At 37.9% G+C, this 24,811-nt stretch overlaps 1 protein-coding gene across 1 annotated transcript; it reads left to right on the top strand.

Annotated features, from left to right (window-relative positions):
- The first annotated feature begins 4,377 nt into the window (after positions 1-4,377).
- Positions 4,378-15,778, top strand: txndc5 (thioredoxin domain containing 5). The gene is made up of 10 exons (XM_034298134.2): positions 4,378-4,614; positions 5,304-5,456; positions 6,387-6,492; positions 6,665-6,761; positions 7,944-8,059; positions 8,371-8,457; positions 10,188-10,337; positions 10,903-10,985; positions 12,691-12,820; positions 14,057-15,778. Exons 1-10 carry the CDS (start codon positions 4,427-4,429, stop codon positions 14,177-14,179), a joined length of 1,233 nt encoding a protein of 410 aa, XP_034154025.1. The 5' UTR covers positions 4,378-4,426; the 3' UTR covers positions 14,180-15,778.
- Positions 15,779-24,811: the final 9,033 nt, after the last annotated feature.

The following is a 24,811-nucleotide window of genomic DNA, read 5'->3' as shown; positions in this document are numbered from 1 at the left end:
CTATTAGAGAAGAATTTAATCTCATTGTCCAAGAAAGTGAATCTGGGGATAAGATGGACATTTCAATAAGACAATGACCCCAAACAAACCCAAAATAACTCAAGAAGGCCTTGCATGGCCTGGCCAATTTCTTGGCTTGATTCCCATTGAAAATATATGGAGGATTTTGAAATTTGCTAGTTCTTCAGAGGGACTCTCTTATCCTTGAGGAATTGAAGGACTGTTGCTAACATTAGCATAGCATAGCCTAACTTTATGTGAACCCTACCATTATGGCCTGGAAACACTGGAAAACAGTGAAAAAAAACAGGGCTACTAGAAATATAACTCACTTTTCATTCACAAATTATAACAACCTAATTGCAGTTTAATTTTTATTTATTTGTTTGATTGTTTCTTTGTTTGACTGTTTGGTTTATTTGTTATACACTGCTCAAAAAAATTAAAGGAACACTTTTTAATCAGAGTATAGCATCAAGTCAATTAAACTCCTGTTTAATGAAATGTTGTTAATGAAATTAACAATCTAGGTGCATCTAGGTGCAATCTAGGTGCATCTAGGTTGCCCATCTGGGTGCACTAGATGGGCAACAATGAGACGTCCTCTAGTGGGCCCTGTGCTCACTGCCCAGCACCGTGGAGCTCGATTGGCATTTGCCATTGAACATGAGAATTGGCAGATCTGCCACTGGCATCCTGTACTTTTCACAGATGAGAGCAGGTTCACCCTGAGCACATGTGACAGACACGGATGGTGTCTGTAATGTCGCGAATGTCAGCTGGTGATTCACCAGCTACCCCAAAAGCGCTATTGCGCCTCCTTCCATTAATCAAAGTCCCCTTTGAAAGGATTGGTATGGACCTCATTGGGCCATTAGATCGGACTGTCATGATGATGCTTGGAATTGGGATAAGGGGCTCGAGCCCCTGTCATTTGCAGTTTGAGAGGTCCCGCAAGCCTTCATGGGGTTTTTCCCATTTGAATTATTATACAGGCACAAGCCTCGCAGAGTGCTAGACGTCATTAGGGGAAATTGGGAGGAGGGACCTTCTAACAGCAAGAAATAAATTCAATACATGCTGGAAGGGAGGGCAAAGCTCCACATCTTGAGTCAGTCTATCTTGATGTTCCAGCGACTCATGGACAGAATCCTCCTTCCGCATGCTGCTTATGCCGCTGCCTATTTTGATGACATTATTATTTATAGTAATGATTGGCAGTGGCACATTCAGCATATGATGGGCGGGACTCACAGCGAACCCAAAGAAGTGTGCAATTGGACAGATGGAACTATGGTATCTGGGCTTCCACTTGGGTCATGGGCAGGTGAGTCCCCAAATTGATAAGACAGCCCAAGACCCAAGACCAAAAAGGAGGTGAGACAGTCTCTGGGGCTGGCTGGCTATTGTCATATGTTTGTGTCTAACTATTCGGATGTCACCAGCCCACTGACTGATCTCACTGAAAAGAGAGACCCAGATCTGGGACGGAGCCATACCAGTAGGCTTTTACTCAGGTAAAAGCTGCACTCTATGGTGGACCACTCTTACATTCTCCTGACTTCTCTCTCCCCTTTGACCTTCTCTCTCCGGTCCTCACCCTCTTATACTATCTGTTATATATATATATATATATATATATATATATATATATATATATATATGTGTGTGTGTGTGTGTGTGTGTATATACACCAATTAGCCATAACATTAAAACCACTGACAGGTGAAGTAAATAACATTGATTATCTCGTTACAATGGCATGGTGGGATATATTAGGCAGCAAGTGAACGGTCTGGTCCGATCCCACAGAAGAGCTACTGTACCACAAATTACTGAAAAAGTTAATGTTGGCTATGATAGAAAGGTGTCAGAACACACAGTGCATCGCAGCTTGCTGCATATGGGGCTGCATATGGTTCCAGCACTGAAAGCACCTACAATATGCACATGAACATCAGAACTGGACTATGGAGCAATGGAAGAAGGTGGCCTGGTCTGACTCACGTTTTCCTTTACATCATGTGAACGGCCGGGTGCGTGTGGGTCATTTAACTGGGAACAGAGGGCACCAGAATGCACTATCGGATGAAGGGAACCCGGCGGAGGCAGTGTGATGCCCTGGGGAATGTTCTGCTGGGAAACCTGGCATGTAGCCTCTTTGAGCAGGATAATGTGCCCTGCCACACTGCAAAAATTGTTAGGGAATGGCTTAAGAAACATGACAAAGTGTTCAAGGTGTTGACTTGGCCTCCAAATTCCCCAGATCTCAATCCAATTGAACATCTGTGAGATGTGCTGGACAACAAGTCTGATCCATGGAGGTCCCACCGTGCAACTTACAAGATTTAAAGGATCTGCTGCTAAAGTCTTGGTGGCAGACACCTTCATAGGTCTTGTGGAGTCCATGCCTCGATGGGTCAGAGCTGTTTTGGCAGTACAATTGGGACCTACACAATATTAGGCAGGTGGATTTAATGTTATGGCTGATCAGTGTTTATATATATATATATATATATATATATATATATATATATATATATACATACATACATACATACATACATACATACATACAGTACCAGTCAAAAGTTTGGACACACCTTCTCCTTCAGTGGTTTTTCTTTATTTTTATTATTTTCAACTATGAAAGAACACGTATGGAATTATGTAGTAGACAAAAAAGTGTTAAACAACCCGGAATATGTTTTATATTTTAGATTGTCCAAAGTACAAATCCATATTACTGTACTGTACAAATCCATATTATGGCAAGAAACACTCAGTTAAGTAAAGAGAAAAGACAGTCCATCATTACTTTAAGAAATGAAGGTCAGTCAATACAAAAAATCTCAAGAACTTTGAATATATCCCCAAGAGCAGTCACCAAAACCATCAAACTCTGTGTGTGAAGGAGTGAAGGAAAAGCAGCCAACAAGTACTCAACACCTCTGAGAACTCCTTCAAGATTGTTGTAAAACCATTTCAGGTGACTACCTCATGAGGCTGACTGAGAGAATGTCAAGAGTGTGCAAAGCTATCATCAAAGCAAAAGGTGGCTACTTTGAAGAATTGAAAATATAAAACATATTCTGGGTTAACACATTTTTGTTTACTACATAATTCCATACATCATAGGAATGTATCATCACAGTTCATAGACATCATAGTTTGGATGTCTTCAGTATTAATATACAATGTTGAAAACAATAAAAATAAAGGAAAACCATTGAATAAGAAGGTGTGCGGCTGTATTCTGGATCAGTTGCAGACGTTGAGTAGCATGCAGAGGCAGACCTGCCAGGAGCAAGTTGCACTAGTTCTGTCTCAAAATGACAAGGGACTGAACAAGCACCTGAGTGGCCTCTGTGGATAGAAATAACTCCTCCTGACTTCTCGTCCTCCTGTTGTAAAGGAGAAACCAGCATTGTCAGTATAGCAATGTAAAGCGAGAAGGACTGTTGATTGTCCATGATTACCCCAAGGTTGCATACAGTGGGGAGATCTGAGAGTTGTCCAAGGAGATCACAAGATCCTGATGTTGCATCTCCAGGGATGAACAGCAGCTCAGTTTTGCTAGGATTAATTTTCAGCTGATGAGCTGCCAACCATGATGAGATGTCTGTTAAACATGCCGAGATCCATGCAAAAAATGAGTGTCTGAAGGAGGAAAGGAGACGATAAGTGGAGTGTCATCCACATAGCAGTGGTATGAAAACCCATGTGAGTATATGACCTCAACAAGAAATCAGGTACAGAGGGAGAACAGAAGAGGACCAAGCACTGAGCCTTGTGGGACACCAGTGGAGAGTCTTCATGGAAGATTATAGATTCCACGGGGATTCCCTCCATGTCACCTGATATGACTGTCCCTCCAGGTAGCTTTAACAAGTGAATATCTGTATGTTGTTTGTATATGCTGTATAAAAGTAAAGGAGTGCTACTTTGTTTACTGCTGATGCTGTGAGCACCTTGCTGACACTGACATCACTTGCTGAACTCGGATTCGCAAATGAAACGAGATTCATTTAAGTTTTTTTTTTTTAAAAATGGTTTGGGGTGTAATTACTCTTTAATGTGCTAAATTTTTAATTTTCACCACAGCCCACATACATACGTGATAGAATATGCAAAAAAAAAAAAAAAACATCCAGATTACTTATTTGGCTTGCTTTGATATAATTAAAGGAAAAGTAGCAAATTCGAAAAGTAGCAAATTCGCAGACCTGTTTGCAATCTATTCAGACTGTGCAATAGTATAATGCGTGTCTAATAATCTCTTGTGGTAGTACATGAAGTGAGTAAGTAAGTAAGTAAGTAAGTGAATGCAGAGTTGCGAATCTGCTGCAGTGTAATCGGTTGATTGGGCCTTTTAGAAAGCGCAAGCAGCGCAGTCCCCTTTCATTCACTGTGGTTGAGTGTCATCATGGCCACATCATCGCTGAAAATGCACCGGGTTTTAATAAGTGTCCTTTGCAGTGCATTTCTCTTTAGTGTAATATTGTGCGATAATGGAACAGACGAGGATGAGCATACCAAGCATACTTACACAGTGGAGATGTTCAACAACGCTATTCCGACTGCTCCACACTTCGTGATGTTCTTCGCACCTTGGTAAAGTTCTCTTTAACTTTGCTAGCTAGCTAAGATATTTAGAATTGCAGACGGTTTAGAGTTTGCAGTGAGTTGCTAAATTTCATCGAATCCGCGATTGTAGCGCATCTAGCTGTCTAATATTCATGTACTTGTATAATTCGTATAAATATCCCGCAAATATTGCAGCTTCATTTTGGTTACGGCGTTTTTAGGTGGAATGAAAAAAAGTTTCTTGGTTGCTGAGGTTTGCTAGCTATTAAAAGTAGAGTTAGCTAGATAGCTATTCCTTGTGTTCTTTTGCAAATGTAATTTACATCGATGGTTTACAACAGTTTCTTGTTATAGCGCTGTTAAAAAGTTAAAACATTAGTTTGGAAGAATCTGTAGCTTTTTTTCCCCGCTAGCTGGAAGTGTGTGAACGGAAGAACGCTGCTAAGGCTAGCTAAACTAGCGGGGTTTATGATGCAGTCACTTCAGCACCAGACGCTTCTTCAGCCTACGTGGCCAGAGTCATCTTCATTTCAGGATCAATATCTTACATCCTTTACTTCATTTGGTAGTTCATTGTAAACCATTACCTCATTAAGTCTATATTATTGCATGAGCTGTGCTTGTAAAAGCTCATAGCAGTTGGCGCTGCTTTTAGTGGTCATTTACAACATTGTATTATTCCAGGAGAGCTACAACCTGTACTTTGTCCTGCACAGGTGTGGTCACTGTCAGAGGCTGCAGGGGACCTGGAATGAGCTGGCTGAAAAATACAACACCATGGAATCTCCCCCTGTCTATGTGGTTAAAGTAGATTGCACGAAGGACACAAAGTTTTGCTCCAGCAACCATGGTATTCGGGGATATCCCACGTAAGCAGTACAAGTTTTCTACTCTTGAGATTTTCTTGTACGACTAAAATATTCAAGTTGATAGACAGATAGAGAGATAGATAGTGAATTATTCCCACAGGGAAATTAGATATTACACAAATTACACACATTACACAGATTACAGACAATCACACATTACAGCAGCAGCAAAGACTAGAATGCACAGGTAAGATATATTCAAAGTTAATAAAAAATATACATATTCAGTAAAAATGATAAAATATAGAGGTGTAAATATAAATGCCAGTACTCTAAGTGAAAAAGTGAGAGTGAAAAAAAAAAAATAAAAATAATAAGGTGCTGTTTTCCTGTGTGCTGGCAGGAATCATGTCTTGTTTATTTTTGCTGTTCCTAACAACCATGTGGGTTTGATATGCCAAATACTTTCTTACAGAAGCATTATTATTATTGTACTTTCATACTGCCCTCCCCCTCTCTCACGCATAATCCTCAATCCCTAAAATTAGTGACTTACTAGGAAATCGGGGTTAAAATCATGTAACGTTCACTAGGCTTTAATCATACATGCATGTGGTGAGGTGTGCCTTTACCTAAAACACAAGCAAGAAACAAACTATATTCAGGAATAAAACCCCACAAGTACGTGTGCTTGCTGTTCGGTTTGAGGGTCAGCCCTTCTTTGCTTAACCATTCAGCATTTGCATGAATCACAGCACAGAATATACCCAAAGTGCACTATTAAGACTTTGGAGGTGTGCACGTCAGCATGACCCTGTGACCCTTTGGGAGCTGCAGTTACCAATAAATCCCCTCTCTGTGTTGCACAGGACTGTAAACCAGCTTTAAGGAAACTAGAGGGTGTGTCTACTGTGTTAATAGGTTTATGCATGTTGAGTTAAATAATCCAGATTCACCTGCTTGCGCCATAAGTGTGTGTTTTGGGTGTAGTTTGAAGCTGTTTAAACCTGAGCAAGAAGCAGTGAAGTATCAGGGCCCAAGAGACCTGCATTCCCTAGAGACCTGGATGCTGAAAACTCTTCAGGAGGAGCCAGAGGTAAGAACTGTGTCTCTGACCTCCTGGCTATATTTGCTACTGGATGACATTTCTCCTTGGTGGTTTTTTATGATTTGAAACAGTAGGAACAATGGTAGTGGTAGTCTGTAGCCAGTAACTTTTTAATAGTTTCAGAAATGTGTAAAAGCAAGATTCTTTTTCTGTTTCCCAGGTGCCACAGAGTGAGCCTGAGGCTCCCAAAGTGCCAGAGCCCCTGCAGGGCATGTATGAGCTTACTGCCTCCAACTTCAAAGCACATATATCCAAAGGTATCAAAGCAAAAAAAAAAAACACATTTTATTCCCCTTCTAAAAATTAATCAACAAAATCAGATATAATTAATGGAACTACATGTGTGTGTTTTTATAAATATAACATGATAGGTTTTAAACTGTTTGTTTGCATGCTGTTTTTTCTGTTTGTTGTCAATACCACAACAAAGAGTATAACAGTGTGGCGTATACTATTGTATCATTTGATACAAGGCTCTTGATTTGCTATGTCTGCTTATCAATCAATACTTTCAACCGTCACCTTTTTGTCATAAAATATAGCTTATATTACACGAGTTGCAACTTCCTCTTTATCTCGAAAGTTTAAAAATAACACGCTTCTCCAAAGCATGCTGTTTTTCCACAAACTAATACGCTAACACAATAGCATAAATAGCCAGTGCTAATAGTTGTTTGGTTTTAACGGCAAGATAGTGAGTGGAATATTTTAGTTAGTTATGGTGCAAATATTGAGATAAAGAAGAAAAAGTCTGCCTTTTTTATTTTTTGAGGCTACCTTTAGGTCTTTTTGTGCAGTTTCGGAGAAGTGGTTGGGGTGGACATTTTGCTGGGACCTGGTAAACCTGTACACCAGTGAAAGCTTGCCCTGAGAGCTAATTTAATTTTCTTACATTCTAATAAACAGTTTTTCATTGTATGCATCTGAGTGGATCACACAAACACTGTCAGTATTTGCAGTTATTGTACTTTTGTGATGTTAATGTAGTTAATCGAAAATGGAAACCTAAGACACATTCAGGCTGTGCTCAATTTTGCTGTATTAAATTTGTATCAAATTTTTGTCAGATTTTAAGTTTGTGTAATGTTACACCCCTACCACTAACGTTAGCTAACATTTTAATTATATTAACAGGGACACAATTTTTTAAAAATTACCTGAAACATTATGATTTGCTTTAGGATTATTATGGTGGCCCTCTTTGGTCTCGATCCTGAAATTCCCTGTTACATCTGTTTAACATATTTATTAAGGATGCCACTTAAAATTTGGGCTGAAAATAGTCAAAGTGACACTTTTTTTTGGCTGAAAAGGAAAAAAAAAAAACAAAAAAACTATTCTTAAATATTTTTAAATTGATATTCTAAAACATTGCCATGATGGCAAGAGACAGAAACAGATAATGCCAAATTTCAGATTTTTGTCATTTCCTTTGGCAGGCTCTCACTTTGTGAAGTTCTTTGCACCATGGTGTGGCCATTGCAAAGCTATGGCTCCCACATGGGAGCAGCTTGCCACCAGTTTCGAACACTCAGACTTGGTCAAGATTGGCAAGGTACAGCCATTAACATTGTTGATAATTGTTATGGCATCAAGCTATCTGTGAAAATACTTTATTATAACTGTACAATATAATATTAATTGGGGCCATTGTGTCAGTATGTTATGGCAGCTATTTTGTTATTGCATGTGAATGGCTTTCAGAGTGTTTGGTTTTCACAGATTATATGTTTTAAAAAAAAAATGGACACAAAATAAGATTCTGGCCCAAAGTTACCACTGTGGTCTTGAGTAGAATTGTATAAAAGATATTTTTTGTGATGTTTCATGTTTGGTTTAATTGGATTGGTTGTTTACTTGCTGCAGTTAGACTGTACTCAGCATTATGAGATCTGTTCAGAGAACCAGGTGCGAGGCTACCCCACGTTGCTCTTCTTTACAGATGGAGAAAAGGTAAGGACTCTGCTCAAAACAACTTTTCAATAAGCTCATGCTAGGGAGGATTTAGCAGTCATTTGTGAAGGTCAGTTTGAGTATGTAGTTCCATGTAAATATGACAAATCAGCAGATTAATATACTTCTGGTGCAAAAACTCCTAAATCGTGGACACAAAATTCTCATTAATTTACATTTTTTCCATCATGACACACAAACTTGCCCTTTGGGCATTTTGTTTGAGTCCACATTAGTGATGGTTAGACCTTTTTAAAAGCACTGTTTTAAATAATTTTTGGCAGGAAATATGCTAAATTATTATGGCAGTACAGATTCTCTCAAAATCCCAGGTGTCGCTAATTTTTTTGAGCTATGTGCTTGGGCTGATTACTGAGAGTGGATTTTTCTTTTTTTTTTTTTTGTTTTTTCTCTGTTGTTCTGCCTTAACTGACTTAATTTTTGCACCTGCAACTTCAGCCAGCACATGCTGTCTTAAAGCAGCAGAGGGGAGTGTATGTGTACTTGTGGATGTCCTTGTGTTTGTCTACATCAGTGGTCCCCAAACTTTTTGCTCCCAGGGCCAGGTCACTGTTTTATGCTCTCAGTGGGGGCCGGAGTGTACCTATTCCTGTCATCAAGATTAATTTTTTATTTTATAGTTGAAACCTAATTATATATAATGATATAAAGCAATCAGGTTAATTTGGGCTGTTGTTATTTATGATGCCCACATTGGGTATTTCACTCTGTATTGTCTATTTCTATGTATGTGGATATTTAAGTAAAGAATATAAAAGGGCCCAGAAACAACAGAAGTTTTCCAATACAACCACTATGATTATATTTCCTATGTTGTAAGAAAAAAAAAACCTTAAATCTGCATGAAGATCAGTGGGAGTGTGTAGTACTATCTTATCAGTGGGCATGCATCTGGCTGGTGAGAATGTCAAGGTCCACTCTTGTCACAGCCAGTCTCAATAACCGATGTAGATGTAAATTTAAGCGTTTTTTTTTATTTATTTATTTTTTTATAAATCTTATTGCCGTTTTCAGTCATTTCATTCTTGAGAAGGTTTGCTCACAGATGTAAGGCATGACAGTTCTGAAATTCAGCCAGCTTCATTTGTTAACAAGGCAAGGCATCATCTATGTCAAATGAATTTTGGAAAAGACGAATGTTTGCATGGAGATATAGTTCACTGAATCTCACCTAAAACTCCCCCTTCAGCAATTCCAATGCTTTCACACAGTTTCTGTCTGGGAATGGGCTCAGTGGTTTCTCAGTAGTAACTTCAGTGTCACTGGAAGATTACTAAAAATTTTCCTCTTGTATTTGTCTTAGAAGCAGTGTTAATTTGATTTTGAATGCTTTCACATGAGAATACATATAAAAGACGAGTTTTCCTTTGCCTTGAAGCTGCAGATTAAGGCTGTTCAGCAATTCTGTCATGTCAGTTAAAAAAGCAAGGTACCATTTCTATTCTGAATCAGTCAGCTCTGTGACAGTTTGGCTTTTTGTCTGGAGAAATTTGTCGATCTCAGAAAACTGTAATCTATAAGCATAGAGCGATGGATTTTTTTTTTTTAAATTTATATAAGGACATCTTGGTGCTGTAAACCTTGTCCAGAGTTCTCTTCCATAGAAATGCTAAAATAATTTACTCTATACTCTGTTTTCAGCTTGTTATTGCATCACTAAAGCAAAATTTAGCAAAAACTTAACTTTCACCTGGTTGGTTTCTTTGCAGGTAGAACAGTACAGAGGAAAACGTGATCTGGAGTCCTTTAAAGAATTTGTGGATAATCAGTTAGCAGCTGCCTCTTTAATAGATAAGGATGCTGCTGAAGATGCAAAAGGCAATGAAATACCACAGAACACAGATTCTGTTAAAGATGAGGTAAGATGTGTATGTAATAGGATTTCTAACAGTGGAATTAAAATATTTATTGCAGCTCATGTTTAATAGGTCCAACGTCTGCATACTGCCGAAACTCTAGAGGTCCCCAGTGTTTATGAATAATTATTGTGAAAAGCTCAGGAGCTAGATGCCCCATTGCTTTTTCTGTAGCTCAACTAGTTGAGCATCATGCTCCCCATCCCAACATCATAGCTTCTGCTTCTACATGCTGGTGAAAGTGCATAATTCTATGGAATTTTCGTGTTCAATTCTATACATCTATGGAGCTAATCAAGTATGATAACCAAAATGCAGCTTCTGAAATTTGTAGTATTCTCTTCTGTCACTTTGGATTAGACATCTTTGCCATTGTACAGTTCATTTCAGTTCATAGCTCTTTTTAAACCACATCAGTACAAATTTAGGAATAGATTGTCTGATCATCACCAACTTAACATGATCCACCACTGCAGCATATTCAGTCTGCAAAGACTGAAGAACCCAAGGATATCTGCTTATCGTTATTGTTGTGTGTTTATTTGTTTGTTTTTTCTTGTTGTTTTAGTCCACTGTTAAAATCCTCACTGAAAGCAACTTTGACGAGTCTATTGCTAAAGGGATTTCCTTCATCAAGTTTTATGCTCCTTGGTAAGTGCTTCTCAATGGCTAATTTGACCAGTTTTCTTTGACCTTCAGATGTTGTTCTTCAAGCAATGCAACTGTTCAAAGCGGCTACCATCATAGATGCTCAGCTTTGTTCAGTTTTAAAAGTGAAATGGTTAAGGTTTTAAGGAATAAAATAATTTGACATACAGACTCCTCCATAAGTATTGGAATGGCAAGGCCAATTTTTAAATTTTTTTGGGGGGGGCGGGGGGCAGCTATCATGGGTTTGAGATCAAAAGATGAATGAGATGATGGATCAGAATTGTAGCTTTCATTTCCTGATATCTTGTTGTGTTAAAAACGTGGCACCTTTGGTGGCAGACCTCCCAAATTTTTAGGTGAGCAAAAGAATAGGAACATCCACTCATCATCCACTTTAATAGGAACACCTCATTTATTCAGCTGATTGGCTAACTGCATAAATGCACAGGTGTTCCTATTAATGTGGACAGTGAGTGTACAGTCTTAATGTAAATAACACATATTTGGTTGCATATCCCTTGCTTGCAATAACTGCATCAAGCCGATGACCCATCACCAAACTTTGTTTGACATCACCAAACTGCTTGTATTGCAGCTTCTTTCAGTTGTTTGTTTTTGGGGGTTTCTCTCTTCAGTCTCCTCTTCAGGAAGGTTTGGTGATTGACTTGGCCAGTCTAAAACCTTCTACTTCTTTCCCCTGATGAAGTCCTTGTTTGTTAGCAGTGTGTTTTGGGTCATTGTCATGCAATTAGATTGGATGAATTTTTCTGTAATTTGGTAGGCAGAACATTTCTGTAGACTTCTGAATTCGTTCTGCTGCTACCATCATGAGTTGCATCATCAGTTAATGTGTGTTTTATTCAGTATGATTTATTGTTGATAATTAAAAGGGCATAGTTGATGAGGTGTTTACTGACTAAGCTAGCTGGGCACAGAGCATGAAACTCTTAATCTCAGGGTCGTGGATTTGAGCTCCACATCGGGTGCCAAACCCAGCCACTGGGGTTGCACGAGCTAGTACACTCTCAGTGCCAGTTCCAAGCCCGGATAAAATGGGAGGATTGTGCAGGAAGGGCATCCAGCATAAAACCTCTGCCAAATCAAATATGCAGATCATAAACCAGATTTCCATAATGGAGATGGAGGATCCGCTGTTGTGACTCCTAACGGGAGCAGCCAGAAGAACAACAACAGTTGATGAGGTGATTGACAGGTTTGGACATGACTGTCGAGCCTCATGAACACTCGCATGCACTTTCCAACTTGCAGCTGAAGCTCTTGACAGTTCTGTAGCAAAGCTGCTTCTTGGTCTGCTGTAATGCTGCAGCTACCACTTTGAGATAATGTGCGACACATTTTTAGGCTTCAAAACTGCACAGTGGGAGTCAATGTTGCCGTGTTGTCCACCCACATTTTTATTCATTGGGTCAAGACTGTGATGAATGTAGCTTTTTTTTTCCTAGACTAGGAAGAAACTAAACTTTGCTACTGTAAACTTTTCCAGGGTCTACATTGTAACTAAAATAGATGGTCGTTACCATATAACCCTGTATATACATACGCTACAGTTTCTACCTTAGGAGGTGATTTGTGAAAGGAAATCCCAGGTCTGCGCATTATTCCTCATTGGTGTTGGTAAGTCTGTGTTTATTAGGGCAGTGTCTCATACCCAGGATGTCAATGTTCTTTGTGTTTTATATTGAAGGTGTGGCCACTGCAAGAACCTGGCTCCTGTTTGGGAGGACCTGTCTAAGAAGGACTTTCCTGGCCTGACTGATGTCAAGATTGCTAAAGTGGATTGCACTGTAGAGAGGACACTCTGCAACAGATTTTCAGTGAGTCACATACTGTTGTTTCTGTAATTAAGTTTAATTAAATTTGTAATAAATTTTTTTTTTTTTTTTTTTTTTGTTTGTTTGTTGAGAAGTTACATTCACTTAGCTCAATCTCATTTCAATGTACTAGACACGGGTACCTTAAATGGCAACATGGTTTACAAAAACATTAAGTTACTTGCAATACAGTTGTCAACAACACAGTGTACAAAATAATACACACATTCATTGAGAATTCAAAGTTATGTTTGCCACTGTTATCGAGGTCTCCCAAGTATTATGTACTCAGGTGAAAGAGAGAAAACCTTTAACAAGATCTTGTCTTTTAGCTAGTGTGCTAATATTAGCCAGTTAGCCTGCTAACGTTGGTTGTTTTGCTCTTTATTGTAATCCTGCAGCACCAGTATACCTGTTTTCAATACCTGAGTATACCACAGCTTAAAGCTGATAGTGGCATGCTAGTCAGCTAACACTAAGGTTTTGCTGAAGGAGAAAGGATTCTCTCTGTTATAAGCTCTCATTGCACTGCTTGCCTCGAGGCACTGTAAATTATCTGACTCAAAGACAGTTGAAGGGAAAAGACTTCTGTTACTTTGTGCTTCGTACTGGACATTTGGGGAGGTCTTTGTTCATATATCTGCCAATGTGAACCAATTTGAAATGTAGACTGAACATTTTTGTTGGGACAATTCACAGCAGCTAAGCAACGTGTTTTGTCTCCTGTGAAGAATGCTCAGTAGTGATTTTTTTTTTTTTTTTTTTTTTTTTTTTTTTTTTTTTTTTCTAATTTATAATCCAAAAAAAAAATCCTGTAAAACTCCACACTGTAATTTTAAAATGTAAGAATTTAAAATATTGAGTACAGTGTGTTAGTAGAGGGCGGTATGGCCAAAAATCATGGTATAGCTTAACATTACCATACTATTGCTATATTGTGGGATTTATATTGGAATATGCACTCACTGTCCACGTTAGATAGCTGTTTGCATGTGTTCCTAATAATCAGCCAGTCATGAGGCAGCAGCGCAATGCAAAACAATCATGCAGATGTTTGTTGTCCTGTTTGTTGCATTACGGCCTGGAATTAAAATGGATTTTTGGGGGTTGTACCATTTGATTTATGCAACATATCCACCACTTTGAAAGTGCAAAATATTTTTATTGTGACCCAAACAGTAATTAAGACAAAAAAAAAAATACTGGACCAAGTCTTTTATTGATGTTTCATCACTACAGGTGAACGGATACCCGACACTGCTGATATTCCGAGGAGGCCAGTTGGTGGAAGAGTATAATAGTGGACGGGACTTGGAGAGCTTGCACAGCTTTGTCATGAAGCAAGCCAGAGATGAGCTGTAGCTCTACCTCATTACTCACAAATATCCTGTACTTATACCTGATCTTGTTCTGTGTTTTCTACTAGCTAGGCTAGCATGTATTTCCATAAATGAAAACATGCTCCTGCAGAAATATACAAAAGCCATTCTTCAACTTTCCATTCTTGTCTATTTTTTTATGAGAGCAGTTACTATAATTTTATCATTAAGTGAAATCTGAATGTATTTGATTTCAGCTAAGGGCGTTTCACTTGGAGACCAATGGATGGAAAAGGTACTTCTGATTGACAACCACTTTTCCAGTAATAGAAATACCTCCTTTTTTTTTTTTTTTTTAAAAACTGTCTATTCAACATTTAGTTAGCATTATAATCTGGCTTATTGGGCCAGCAATACAGTTTACTGTTACTCTAAGAAGAATCTTGTAACTTGGCTCTCAGGGAGAACTTTTTGTGTTAAATAAGGAGTTGTTCCTTCATTCTGCCTTTTCACCCCAGTTCATAGACGTCTTTTACACTTAAAAACTGCACATTTGTGTTTCGTCTCATATAAGGTTTGCCTGTGGGAAAACTCAGCCTTTAAAGCCATCTTCAGTCATCACTTGTCTGTATGTTTCCCAATTTATCTTACTTATTACACCTGACCAGTTGATCAACATACCCTTTTAGAGCTAGTACACAGTGATTAGTGCAGGCAAAACACAAGTCCTAGACTCACATTGAGAACCAGTGGTGGGGTTTTAGGGAGATTTCTGAAACGTAATTTTTCTGCAGAAGCCTTTATCTTGACTAGAAAATACTTGACTAGAAAATGTAACTTTTGATTCAAGAATTAGCATCATGTTATGACACTTGAAAATTAAAATGCTAAAACATCAATTTTAGCACTACTTATAAGTTTAAACGAACACTGCGATCTTGTATATGTATGATTATTCTCACATACATTTTATTGGGTTTCTTCTATACCTTTTTCTATACCTGAAAGATTTATGAAAGAAAAAACACATACACATTGTCCATGCAGAATGCAGTACATGCAGAAGCAGAGCAGTATCTTTCACTACCAAATGATTTTGTACAAAACCACTTTAAAAATTCTTCTTAAAAAAAAAAAAAAAAAAACTCATTAAAATTTTTAAATCCAAAAACTGAGCCATTGCGTATCTCTGTAAAGTGCTTCTAAAAGTGGTGGAATAAATAACTTTTTGCCCACAGATATATTGTATTGGCTTGCAAAAGTATTCCAGATTTCTCTGAATAACAACCGGACACCCCCCCCCCCCCCCCCCCCTTTTTTTTTTTTTTTATGTCGAACCATTTTTTCTTCTCCTCACTTATGCTAATTCACACGTATTTCACCTTTTGATTTTGACATTTTCAAAAGCTGTTAAATGCTTTTATTGGCATAAAAGTGAGTCAAAATAACATTTAATTTGACCTTTCTGCCTTTTCTTTCACTGTTTACTTGTTTTGTGTTTCCAGCCCTCTTTCACTGAAAAAATTTCTGGAGTTTTGTGGGTGTTACTAAATGCAAATGAGCTGTGTCACAAACATGCACCCTCCTAACGCTTACTGAGATTACATGCCAGTGAACTTCATTAAACATCTTTAAACCTTGACATCTTTGACAGTTTTGCAGCAATGCTTTGTCTTGTTTTTTGGTTAACTGTTGTAACAGACCCTCAGCTTTTTTTGTTTGTTTGTTTGTTTTTGTTGTTTTTTAAATGTTGCAGGGCTCTAGACAAACAAAAATCTCAAGGAGTCTTTGGCTCCTAAACCCAATGTATTTAGGAACCAAATCAAGTTTTTAGGAGCCAAAATTTCCTTTATCAATCAGTAAAAATGTATACTTCACTGTTCTCTCAGGTTTGCCTCACACTGCCTTTTCTCTCCCCTATTTGTGCTGTCTGCAGTATGTTCTTATAAATAGTAACACTACAATAAATGACCTATAGAAATATGAATACTGCAGTCATGTAATATCTATAAATTCTAAACAATTCACACTTACTGCTTTATTTTTCTCCCTCCTCACACTGCCTTTTCAGTCTTTTTTTTTCTCCCCACTGCTGTCCTTCTTGCAGATGTTAATCATTTGAAAAAAAATAAGAGGGATCATAAAAATTCCATTTTGTTTTTTATTCAGTACTGCCCTGAATTAGGCTATTTCACAGATATTTAGCAGATATTTATGTATAGTCTACAAGACAAAATTACAACTGAATTTACACAAATTAACCAGTTCAAAATTTTTTTACACGTTTGATTCTTTAATACTGTGTGTTGTTACCGGGATGATCAGCAACTGATTTTAAGTAATCAGTAACATGATGTTACTTAAAGATTTTAAGTAACATGGAAACACATGCTTGATTGAAACACCTGACTTCAATTACTCCTTTAAATGAACTCGTACTCCTAGAGGTTCACTTACTTTTTCCGACAAAGATATTTAACGTTGGATAATTTTGCTCAATAAATAAATGTGAAATGTTTTTGTGTCATTTGTTTAATTGGGTTTGCTTTATCTAGTTTTAGGACTGGGATGATGATCTGATCACATTTAAGGTCAAATTTATGCAGAAATACGGAAAATAATAAAGGGTTCACAAACTTTCTTGCGGCACTGTATTTCTTTGTGAATTCAATCTGGCCTTCCAGTTCTTACTAATGATGAGTGGTTTGCATCTTGTGGTATGGCCTCTATATTTCTGTCTAAGTCCCCTTCAAACGGTGGGTTGTGATACCTTCACCCCTACCCTTTGAAGGTGATATCACTGACTGTTGTTTTTGGGTTTTTCTTCACAGCTCTCCCAATGTTCCTGCCATGGTTGTTAATACACCAGTGGTTTCTTTCTTTTGCAGGACATTCCAAATTGTTGTACTGGCTACGCCCAATGCTTGTGCAATGGCTCCTATTGATTTTCTCTCTTTTCTCAACTTCAAATGTCTTGCTTTTCCCATAGACAGCTCTCTGGCCTTTGTGTTGGTTTATCCTTTTTAACAACCAATGTAGTTTTCACAGGCAAAACCCAGGGGTCAAACCAAGAGTAGACATTAAGAGCTTTTTTTGATCACTTGAAAAATGGGTGGGTTCAAAAAAAAAAAAAGGTGCCATGAAATTCTTATCTGCCGTCTCATATTCATCTTTTGATCTCAAACACAAATGTCTTCAGTGTATAGTAAAAACAAAAGAATTAGCCTTGTCATTCCAATTCTTTTAGAAAGGACTGAAACTAGAAAACCAATGTGAGTGAGCAAAGTGATGGCAAAAACCAAAGCAGCTAACACTATTTAAATATCATAATGTATTGACTGCATGACCTTAGCGAAGTAGCTGGGTAAGGTTAGCCAGTCATTCATTTTTAAATGAACACCACTGACAGGATGAGCGGTGCATAAAAGAGCACAACTCTCCATGCAGATGGCTAACTTACTGCATCTTTCAGAGCTAGATGAAAATTATGGAGCAGCATTTTTTTTTTTGAAAAGTTTTCAAATTTTGAATGCTGCTTACCAGTATATTCTCAGTTGGTTACCCTTATATAAAGCTAATTATGCTTGCATGACTTTGATTAAAATGATAGATGAGCCAGTGTAAGCTAGTTAGTACATGGTAGCTCAATCAGTCATGTCTTAAAGCTCTTAAATGTCCTAAAGTCTTTTCTTGACAACAGTAAAATCAATATAGTTGTGAAAATTACACACACAACTGACCATGGAACAGCTGAACAGCCACATGTCCAAATACTTTTGGTCCCCATAAAAAGTGGGGGACCACATATAAAAAGTTATTCCTATACCGTTCACCTAATATGGATGTAAATACCCTCAAATTAAATGAAAATCTATTCATTATTTAGTTTCAACTCCAATCTACTGTGGTAGACAGCTAAAATAACTTCGACAGTGTCTAAATATTTATGGACTGGACTTTACACTCACTGAGCACTTTATTAGGAACACTATATTAATACTGGGTAGGGCCTCACTCAAAACAGCCTCAATTCTTTGTGGCATGGATTCCACAAGATGTTGGAAACATTTCTTTGAGATTCTGTTTCATGTTGACATGATTGCATCATTCAATTCCTGCAGATTTTTCAGGTGCACTTTAATGCTGCAAATCTCCCATTCTACCAAAGGTGGTACCCAAATGTGTTCTATTGGGTTCAGAGGAGAATAGCCAGACTGGTTCAAGCTAACAGAAATGCTTTGGTAACTCAAATAACCATTCTTTACAACTGGTGAGCAGCATCACACCACATGCAACTTTGAGGCAGATAGGTTACAACACCAGAAGACCACATAGCGTTCCACTGAGGTCAGCTAAGAACAGGAACCTAGACAGTTGAAGACTGGAAAAACATAGTCTAGTCATACAAATCTTGATTTCTGCTGCAACACTCAGATGATGGGGTCACAATTTGGCATTGAGAGCATGAATCTATGGACATAACCTGCCTTTTGTCAACAGTTCAGGATGGTAGTGGTGTAATGGGGTGGGGAGTGTTTTCTTGGAACACGCTGGGCCCCTTAATACCAGTCAAGCATTGTTTGAATACCATGCCTTATCTGAGTATTGTTGCTGACCACATGTATTCCATGGCCACAAGTTACCATCTTATAATGGGTACTTCCAGCATGCTATTGTGCCATGTCACAAAGCACAAGTCATCTTAAACTGGTTCCATGAACATGACAATGAGTTCAGTGTACTTCAATGGTCTCCCCAGTCACCAGATATGAATCCAATAAAGCATCTTTAGGATGTGATAGAATGGGAGATTCACAGCATGAATCTGCAAGCTGACAAATCTGCAGCAATTATGTGATGCAATCACATCAAAAAAGAAATGTTACCAACACCTTGTGGAATCCATTCCATGAAGAGTTGAGGCTGTTCTGACAGCAAAGACTGGTCCTAACAAATATTAGTATGCCGTTCTTAATAAATTGGCCTGTCAGTGTATGAAGTGACTTAGTGTCAAGAAGATATCCAGGGAGGTTGCTTGGTCACTCAGTCTATCCTCTCAGAACATGGTTATTAACATCCTACTTGAGCCCAGCCAACGACAGGAGTAGGAATGTTAGAATGTAGAGGAACAATGTATAGAATTTAAAGAATGTAGAATTATAAATAATGTGTGGTGGTGATCCATTTATTTAACAATGGGACCAGACAGAGCTGCAGTTGTAGGTGGTGCCTGTGTTGTGCTACATAACAGGGCCACAATGTGTGAAGACCTGTACTGGAGGAGCAACATGCTGATAACATGGAATTTCCTTTGGGCAATGAGACTAACCTACTTGCTGAGACTGTTGCTGTCCATGCATAACTTGCAGCATAAGTTTTCATGAGAAGACCATAAAAAAGAACAATTGAAAAAATGTCCACATAATTAAATAGTAATAGATAAACAGCTGAATACAGCAAACAAATGGAAATATGAGGGAAAAATATACCAAAGAACAAAGTTATTCAAACAGCAATTAAAATTTTTTAAATATTCTATGGACATCAAGCAGTTATTCTTGAGAACTGGGACAAAAGATGTTCGTAAGATAAAACACTGTTTTGTTTTTTGTTTTGTTTTAATGAAAATGTAATCTCATTTATTAAAGTAAAATATTAACCTCGACAACCTTTGTAGAACAAAATAGGATTGCATTTTATATTTTTTATTTTAACCAATTTAAGGTGTGTACTGGACCTGAAAAAAAAACTTTGTCCTAATATATTTGCTTCAAATCATTTAAAATAAAATTTTTTTGATTTTAAGGTAAGATTTTGGGAAAGGTATTTTAATGAGCATAAAAAGCTGAAGCTTTTAAATATTTTTTTAATTTAATTTTTAGCCTATTGAATTTGTGTCCTAAATTTTGTCAACACCATCAGATATTTAAAAAAAAAAAAAATCAGGTACCTTTGTGGTCAGCTAAAATTCTAAGAACACCTTTACCACTTTCTGTTTCATCCCTATGCCATGAGAGCACGTATGTGTTTCAGGCTAGAATAACTAGAGAGAGGTTGTCACTGGAGGAGTGAAAGAGAAGGAATAGAGAATATCAAAAAAGAAGAAGAGAAAAAAATTAGTAGCCAGTCTGAGTTGAAAGTGAAGTATGTCAGAAAGGAGAGGCAAAGATGGAGAAAAGGGGTAGAGGAAGGCAAAAATAAAAAACAAATGATTTGGATGAAAGAGAAAAGACATATGAGAGAATATTTTGGAAACAAACAGAAATAAATTCAAGAGAGTGCAGGAAAAGAGCACAGGAAGGGCTACAACAGCCCCCCCACAGATAATCCTCTAGATGTCAGTTTTTAAGGAGCCAAAGTATAGGAAGGTGTAGCCAAGGTGTATGACTTTTCTGAGGCATGGAAATGTAAATACAGTTCTTTAAATACAGTATTGTTGCAAACCTCCTACAGATTACTCTTCATACTGATATGTTCTATACAAAACAAGTGAAAGGCAGCATTATACATATTATTTCAGAGTTGGACTCTTTCATTTCATGAGAAGATTTCCAGCAGCAGCCTTAGCAGTGGCCAGCTATACTACATTACCAAAGATGACTTGCAGACTTCATGCAACCCTTGAAGTCCATCCCAGGAACAAGGAAGATTCACCAGGTAACAGCTCAGGGGAATAGCATCCAGCTGTAGGCAGCTTTCATGTTTTTTTCAGTAAGCCACATACAGTATGTGCCAGTGTTTACTAAAGTAGCTGTAAAGTACTTACAGTTTGGATGTTAACACTCAGTGTGCTGCTGTAGCACATAAATTGAGTCTTTTGGCAATGTTAATGGAGGCCATGGATAAGAAGCCCAGTAAAGGACCCAAGGGCACAACAAATGAAATAGTCAAGTCAAGTGATTTATGTTTATTAAACTATATAATGTGTATACATTGGAACAAAATGTTTCCCCAGGACCATGGTGCAAGACATAACAACAATGTAATGGCAAAGTCTGCAGGACTACTTAAGTGCAAATATATGACAGTGTGAGATTAGTGCAAAAAATACAATAAATACACAGGCCAGTGAACGTCAATTAGACAGGACAAGAGAGCAAAAAAATTGTCTATAAACTATTATGACTGTGACAGCAGCAATTGATTGTAGTAGTGATAAAAGAGTCAAAATAGTAAAAGCAATTTTTAACCAGCATTTATAAAGTGCAGGTGTGCAGTGATGGATGTACAGTGGTTGCTGTTGGGAGGTTGGAATAGTCCAGATGAGTGTTGAGAGGCAGCAGTGTGTTGAATATTCTCACTACCTCAGGGAAGAAACTGTTGCAGAGTCTTTTGGTGGTGGCACAGATGCTCCAATATCTTCTGCCAGATGGCAGACGCATGGAAAGTCCATGAGTGCAGTGGGAGGGATTGTCTACAATGCTGGTGGCCTTGCGGATACAGTGCTTGTTGAAGGAGGCATTGATGGTGGGTAGAGAGACCCCAATGATCTTCTCAGCTGTCCTCCCAATCCGCTATAGGGTCTTGCAGTCTGCGACTGTACAGTTCCCATGGTGAGACAGTTGGTCAGGACATTCTCTATTGTCCCTCTGTAGAATGTGTTGAGGATGGGAGGGGGAGATTAGCTCTCTTCAACCTCCACAGAAAATGGTACTGGGCTTTCTTGGCCATGGAGGAGGTGTTGAGAGTCAAGTAGAGGTCCTCTGTGATGTGCACACCAAGAAACTTGAAGAATTTGTCTCTCTTCACAGTTGTTCCATTGATGTGAAGTGGTAAGTGGCCCCTGGCATCATTCCGAATGGAGACTGGCTTGCATATTTCCATGTTTCTGGTTTTATATTAAGCTTAATTAATAAACTCATTTTCCTTAAGCACAGATGAGAGACATTTGAAATTTTAGAAGTGTGACCTCTGCATATCCTTCAGTTAATATTTAATGATAGTCTCTTATTGAAATATGTTCTATTTTTGTGAAGTTTCAAATCAAAATAGTGCCTTTTTGTTGTAGAATAGTGATGGTGTGATGGAGCATAATTACTTTTTACTTTATGAAATTAAGAGATTCAGTTTGGAGTTTTATATAAAGTTTTCTTTATGATTTATGAATTTATAACATTTGACAAATGTTTGGTGTTCATTTTAAAGGATGCATTTCCTGTTTCTTACATTTGTCACCACCATCAGATTTGTGTCGCTACAGTTAATGCCTTGTCAATTGTGTTCAAATGTGTTTTTTATGTATATCAAAATTATTTTGCTTCCTGGAAATTAAATGCAAAAGTGGTTGATCTACACTCACTGAAAACTTTATTAGGAACACCTGTACACCTACTCATTCATGCAATTATTTAATCAGCCACGACCATGGCATGATTATTGGTGCCAGATGGGCTGGTTTGAGTATTTCTATAACTGCTGATCTCCTGGGATTTTCACATACAACAGTCTCTAGAGTTTACTCAGAACGGTGCAATAAATGAAAAAAAAATCCAGTGAGCGACAGTTCTGTGGATGAAAACACATTGTTGATGAGAGGGGTCAACAGAGAGTGGCCAGATTGGTTTGAGCTAACAGACAGGCTACAATAACTCAGGTAACCACTCTGGACGATTGTGGTGAGCAGAAATGCATCTAAGAATGAAAACGACGAACCTTGAGGTGGATGGGCTGCAACAGACCACGTCAGGTTCCAATTCTGTTAGCCAAGAACAGAAAACCTCAGCTTTCTGAACAGTTGAATCTCTGCTGAGGCACACAGATGGTAATGTGCATTTCTTTGTCTTATGGTGTTGACAAAAAAAATCTACTGTTAATACAACTACAATGGATATTAAAAAGTGTACACACCCCATTAATGTGGCAGGTTTTTTTGATGTAGAAAAATGAAACCAAGATCATGTCAGCACTTTTTCCACCCTCAATTACAGTTAAAATTAAAAAAGAAATTACAATGTATAAAAAAATAAGTGAAAAACAATCATAAATATTTTAAAGGAAAATAGAAAAAATTAAAAAAGTTGCAATAACCTGGTTGCATAAGTGTGCACACCCTTTTATAATTGGGGATGTGGCTGTGATCAGAATCACATTCAATCTCATGTTCAAAAGTAATTATCATACAGCTGTCATCAATGAAATTATTGTGATTAACCCCAAATAAAGACCAGCTGTTTCTGTAGGATTTTCTTCACATCTTCTTGGTTTCATCTGACTGCTGAAGCCAAGATCTGCAAAGAGCTTACAGAGCATGCATGGTATCTCTTGTTGAAAGGCATTGATCAGGAAAGGGGTATAAAAGAATTTACAAAGCATTATATATACCATGGAACACCGTAAAGGCCATCATCAACAAATAGAGAAAACGGAGCACCACAGTGATGTTACCAAGAACAGGATGTCCCTCCAAAATTTATAAAAGGACAAGACAAAAACTTACCAGGGAGGCTGCCAAGAGGCCTACAGCAACATTAAAGAAGCTGCAGGGATATCTCACAAGTACTGATTAAACTCTGCATGTGACAACAATCTTTCATATTCTTCACATGTCTGGGCTATGGGGTAGCTCAACTAAATCACCCCAAACCATGTGGCAAAATGTGTTATGGTCTGATGAGGCCATAACGCAAAAGGAATAATAATTCCATAATTCCAAAAGGTATATTTTTAAAAAGAAAAATAAACTCATCACCAGAAGAACACCATACCCACAGTGCAGCATGGTGCTGAAAGCATCATGCTCTAGTGCTGCTTTTCTTCAGTCAGAACTGGGGCTTTTATCAAGGTGGAGAGAAATCATGAATCATTACAAATACCAGTCAATTTTAGTGCAAGACCTTCAGGTGTCTGATAGTCAGCTGAAGATGAAAAGTAATTTCACCTTTCAGCAAAACAATGACCAAAGCATACATCCACGTAAACAAAGGAATGGCTTAACCAAAAGAAAATCAGTGTTTTTGAATGGCCTAGCCAGAGCCCAGACCTGAATCCAACGAAAAGTCTGTGGGGTGACCTGAAACGGGCTGTGCACAGGAAATCCCCTTGCAATCTGATGGATCTAGAATGTTGTTGCAAGAAAGACTGGGAAAATGTTGCCAAGTCAAAACATGCCACGCTGATAGCATCTTACACAAAAAGACTGAGTGGTGTAATAAAATCAAAAGGTGCTTCAAAAAGTTTTAGTTTAGGATTGCGCACACTTTTGCAACTAGGTTATTGTACGTTTTTCATTTTTCCTATTTTCCCTAAAATGTTTCTGATTGTTTTTCACTTTTTTATACATTGTAATTTCACACTGAGGGTCTAAAATGTTCTGACACGATTTACCTTGGTTTCATTTTTTTTTTACATCACACAAACCTGCCATTATAACAGGGGTGTGTAGACTTTTTATATCCATTGTAACATCTGATTTGTATATTTAGAAATATGTATAACTGGGAGGTTGCACTAAGACATGGTTTGACAGCCAAAACCTTGTTTTACAAAGACATGTATTTAGTTTTGGGACCTCATTTATCAATCTTTTAGTAAAGTTGTGTGTAAAAGTTTCTGTAAACCAAACCAAACAAAAAAATGTCTTTACAGAAGTTTCAGCAACACTCATTTTCTTCTTATTCACATGTTGATGTAAGCCAATAACCTGTAAAGTGCAATGTGTGTGCACACCACAGCTCAT

The sequence above is a fragment of the Pangasianodon hypophthalmus genome, chromosome 22, assembly GCF_027358585.1.
Source record: "Pangasianodon hypophthalmus isolate fPanHyp1 chromosome 22, fPanHyp1.pri, whole genome shotgun sequence".
Lineage (NCBI taxonomy): Eukaryota > Metazoa > Chordata > Actinopteri > Siluriformes > Pangasiidae > Pangasianodon > Pangasianodon hypophthalmus.
Note: the sequence above shows the minus strand (reverse complement) of the source record. Positions and strands in the feature narration are given on the sequence as shown.

Bases quoted from the DNA above. Each gene is read 5' to 3' on its own strand.
- txndc5 (XM_034298134.2), top strand. From the start codon at position 4,427: ATGGCCACATCATCGCTGAAAATGCACCGGGTTTTAATAAGTGTCCTT. The intron at 8,060-8,370 runs GTACAGCCATTA...TACTTGCTGCAG, and splicing joins ACTTGGTCAAGATTGGCAAG to TTAGACTGTACTCAGCATTA. The intron at 10,986-12,690 runs GTAAGTGCTTCT...TTTATATTGAAG, and splicing joins ATCAAGTTTTATGCTCCTTG to GTGTGGCCACTGCAAGAACC.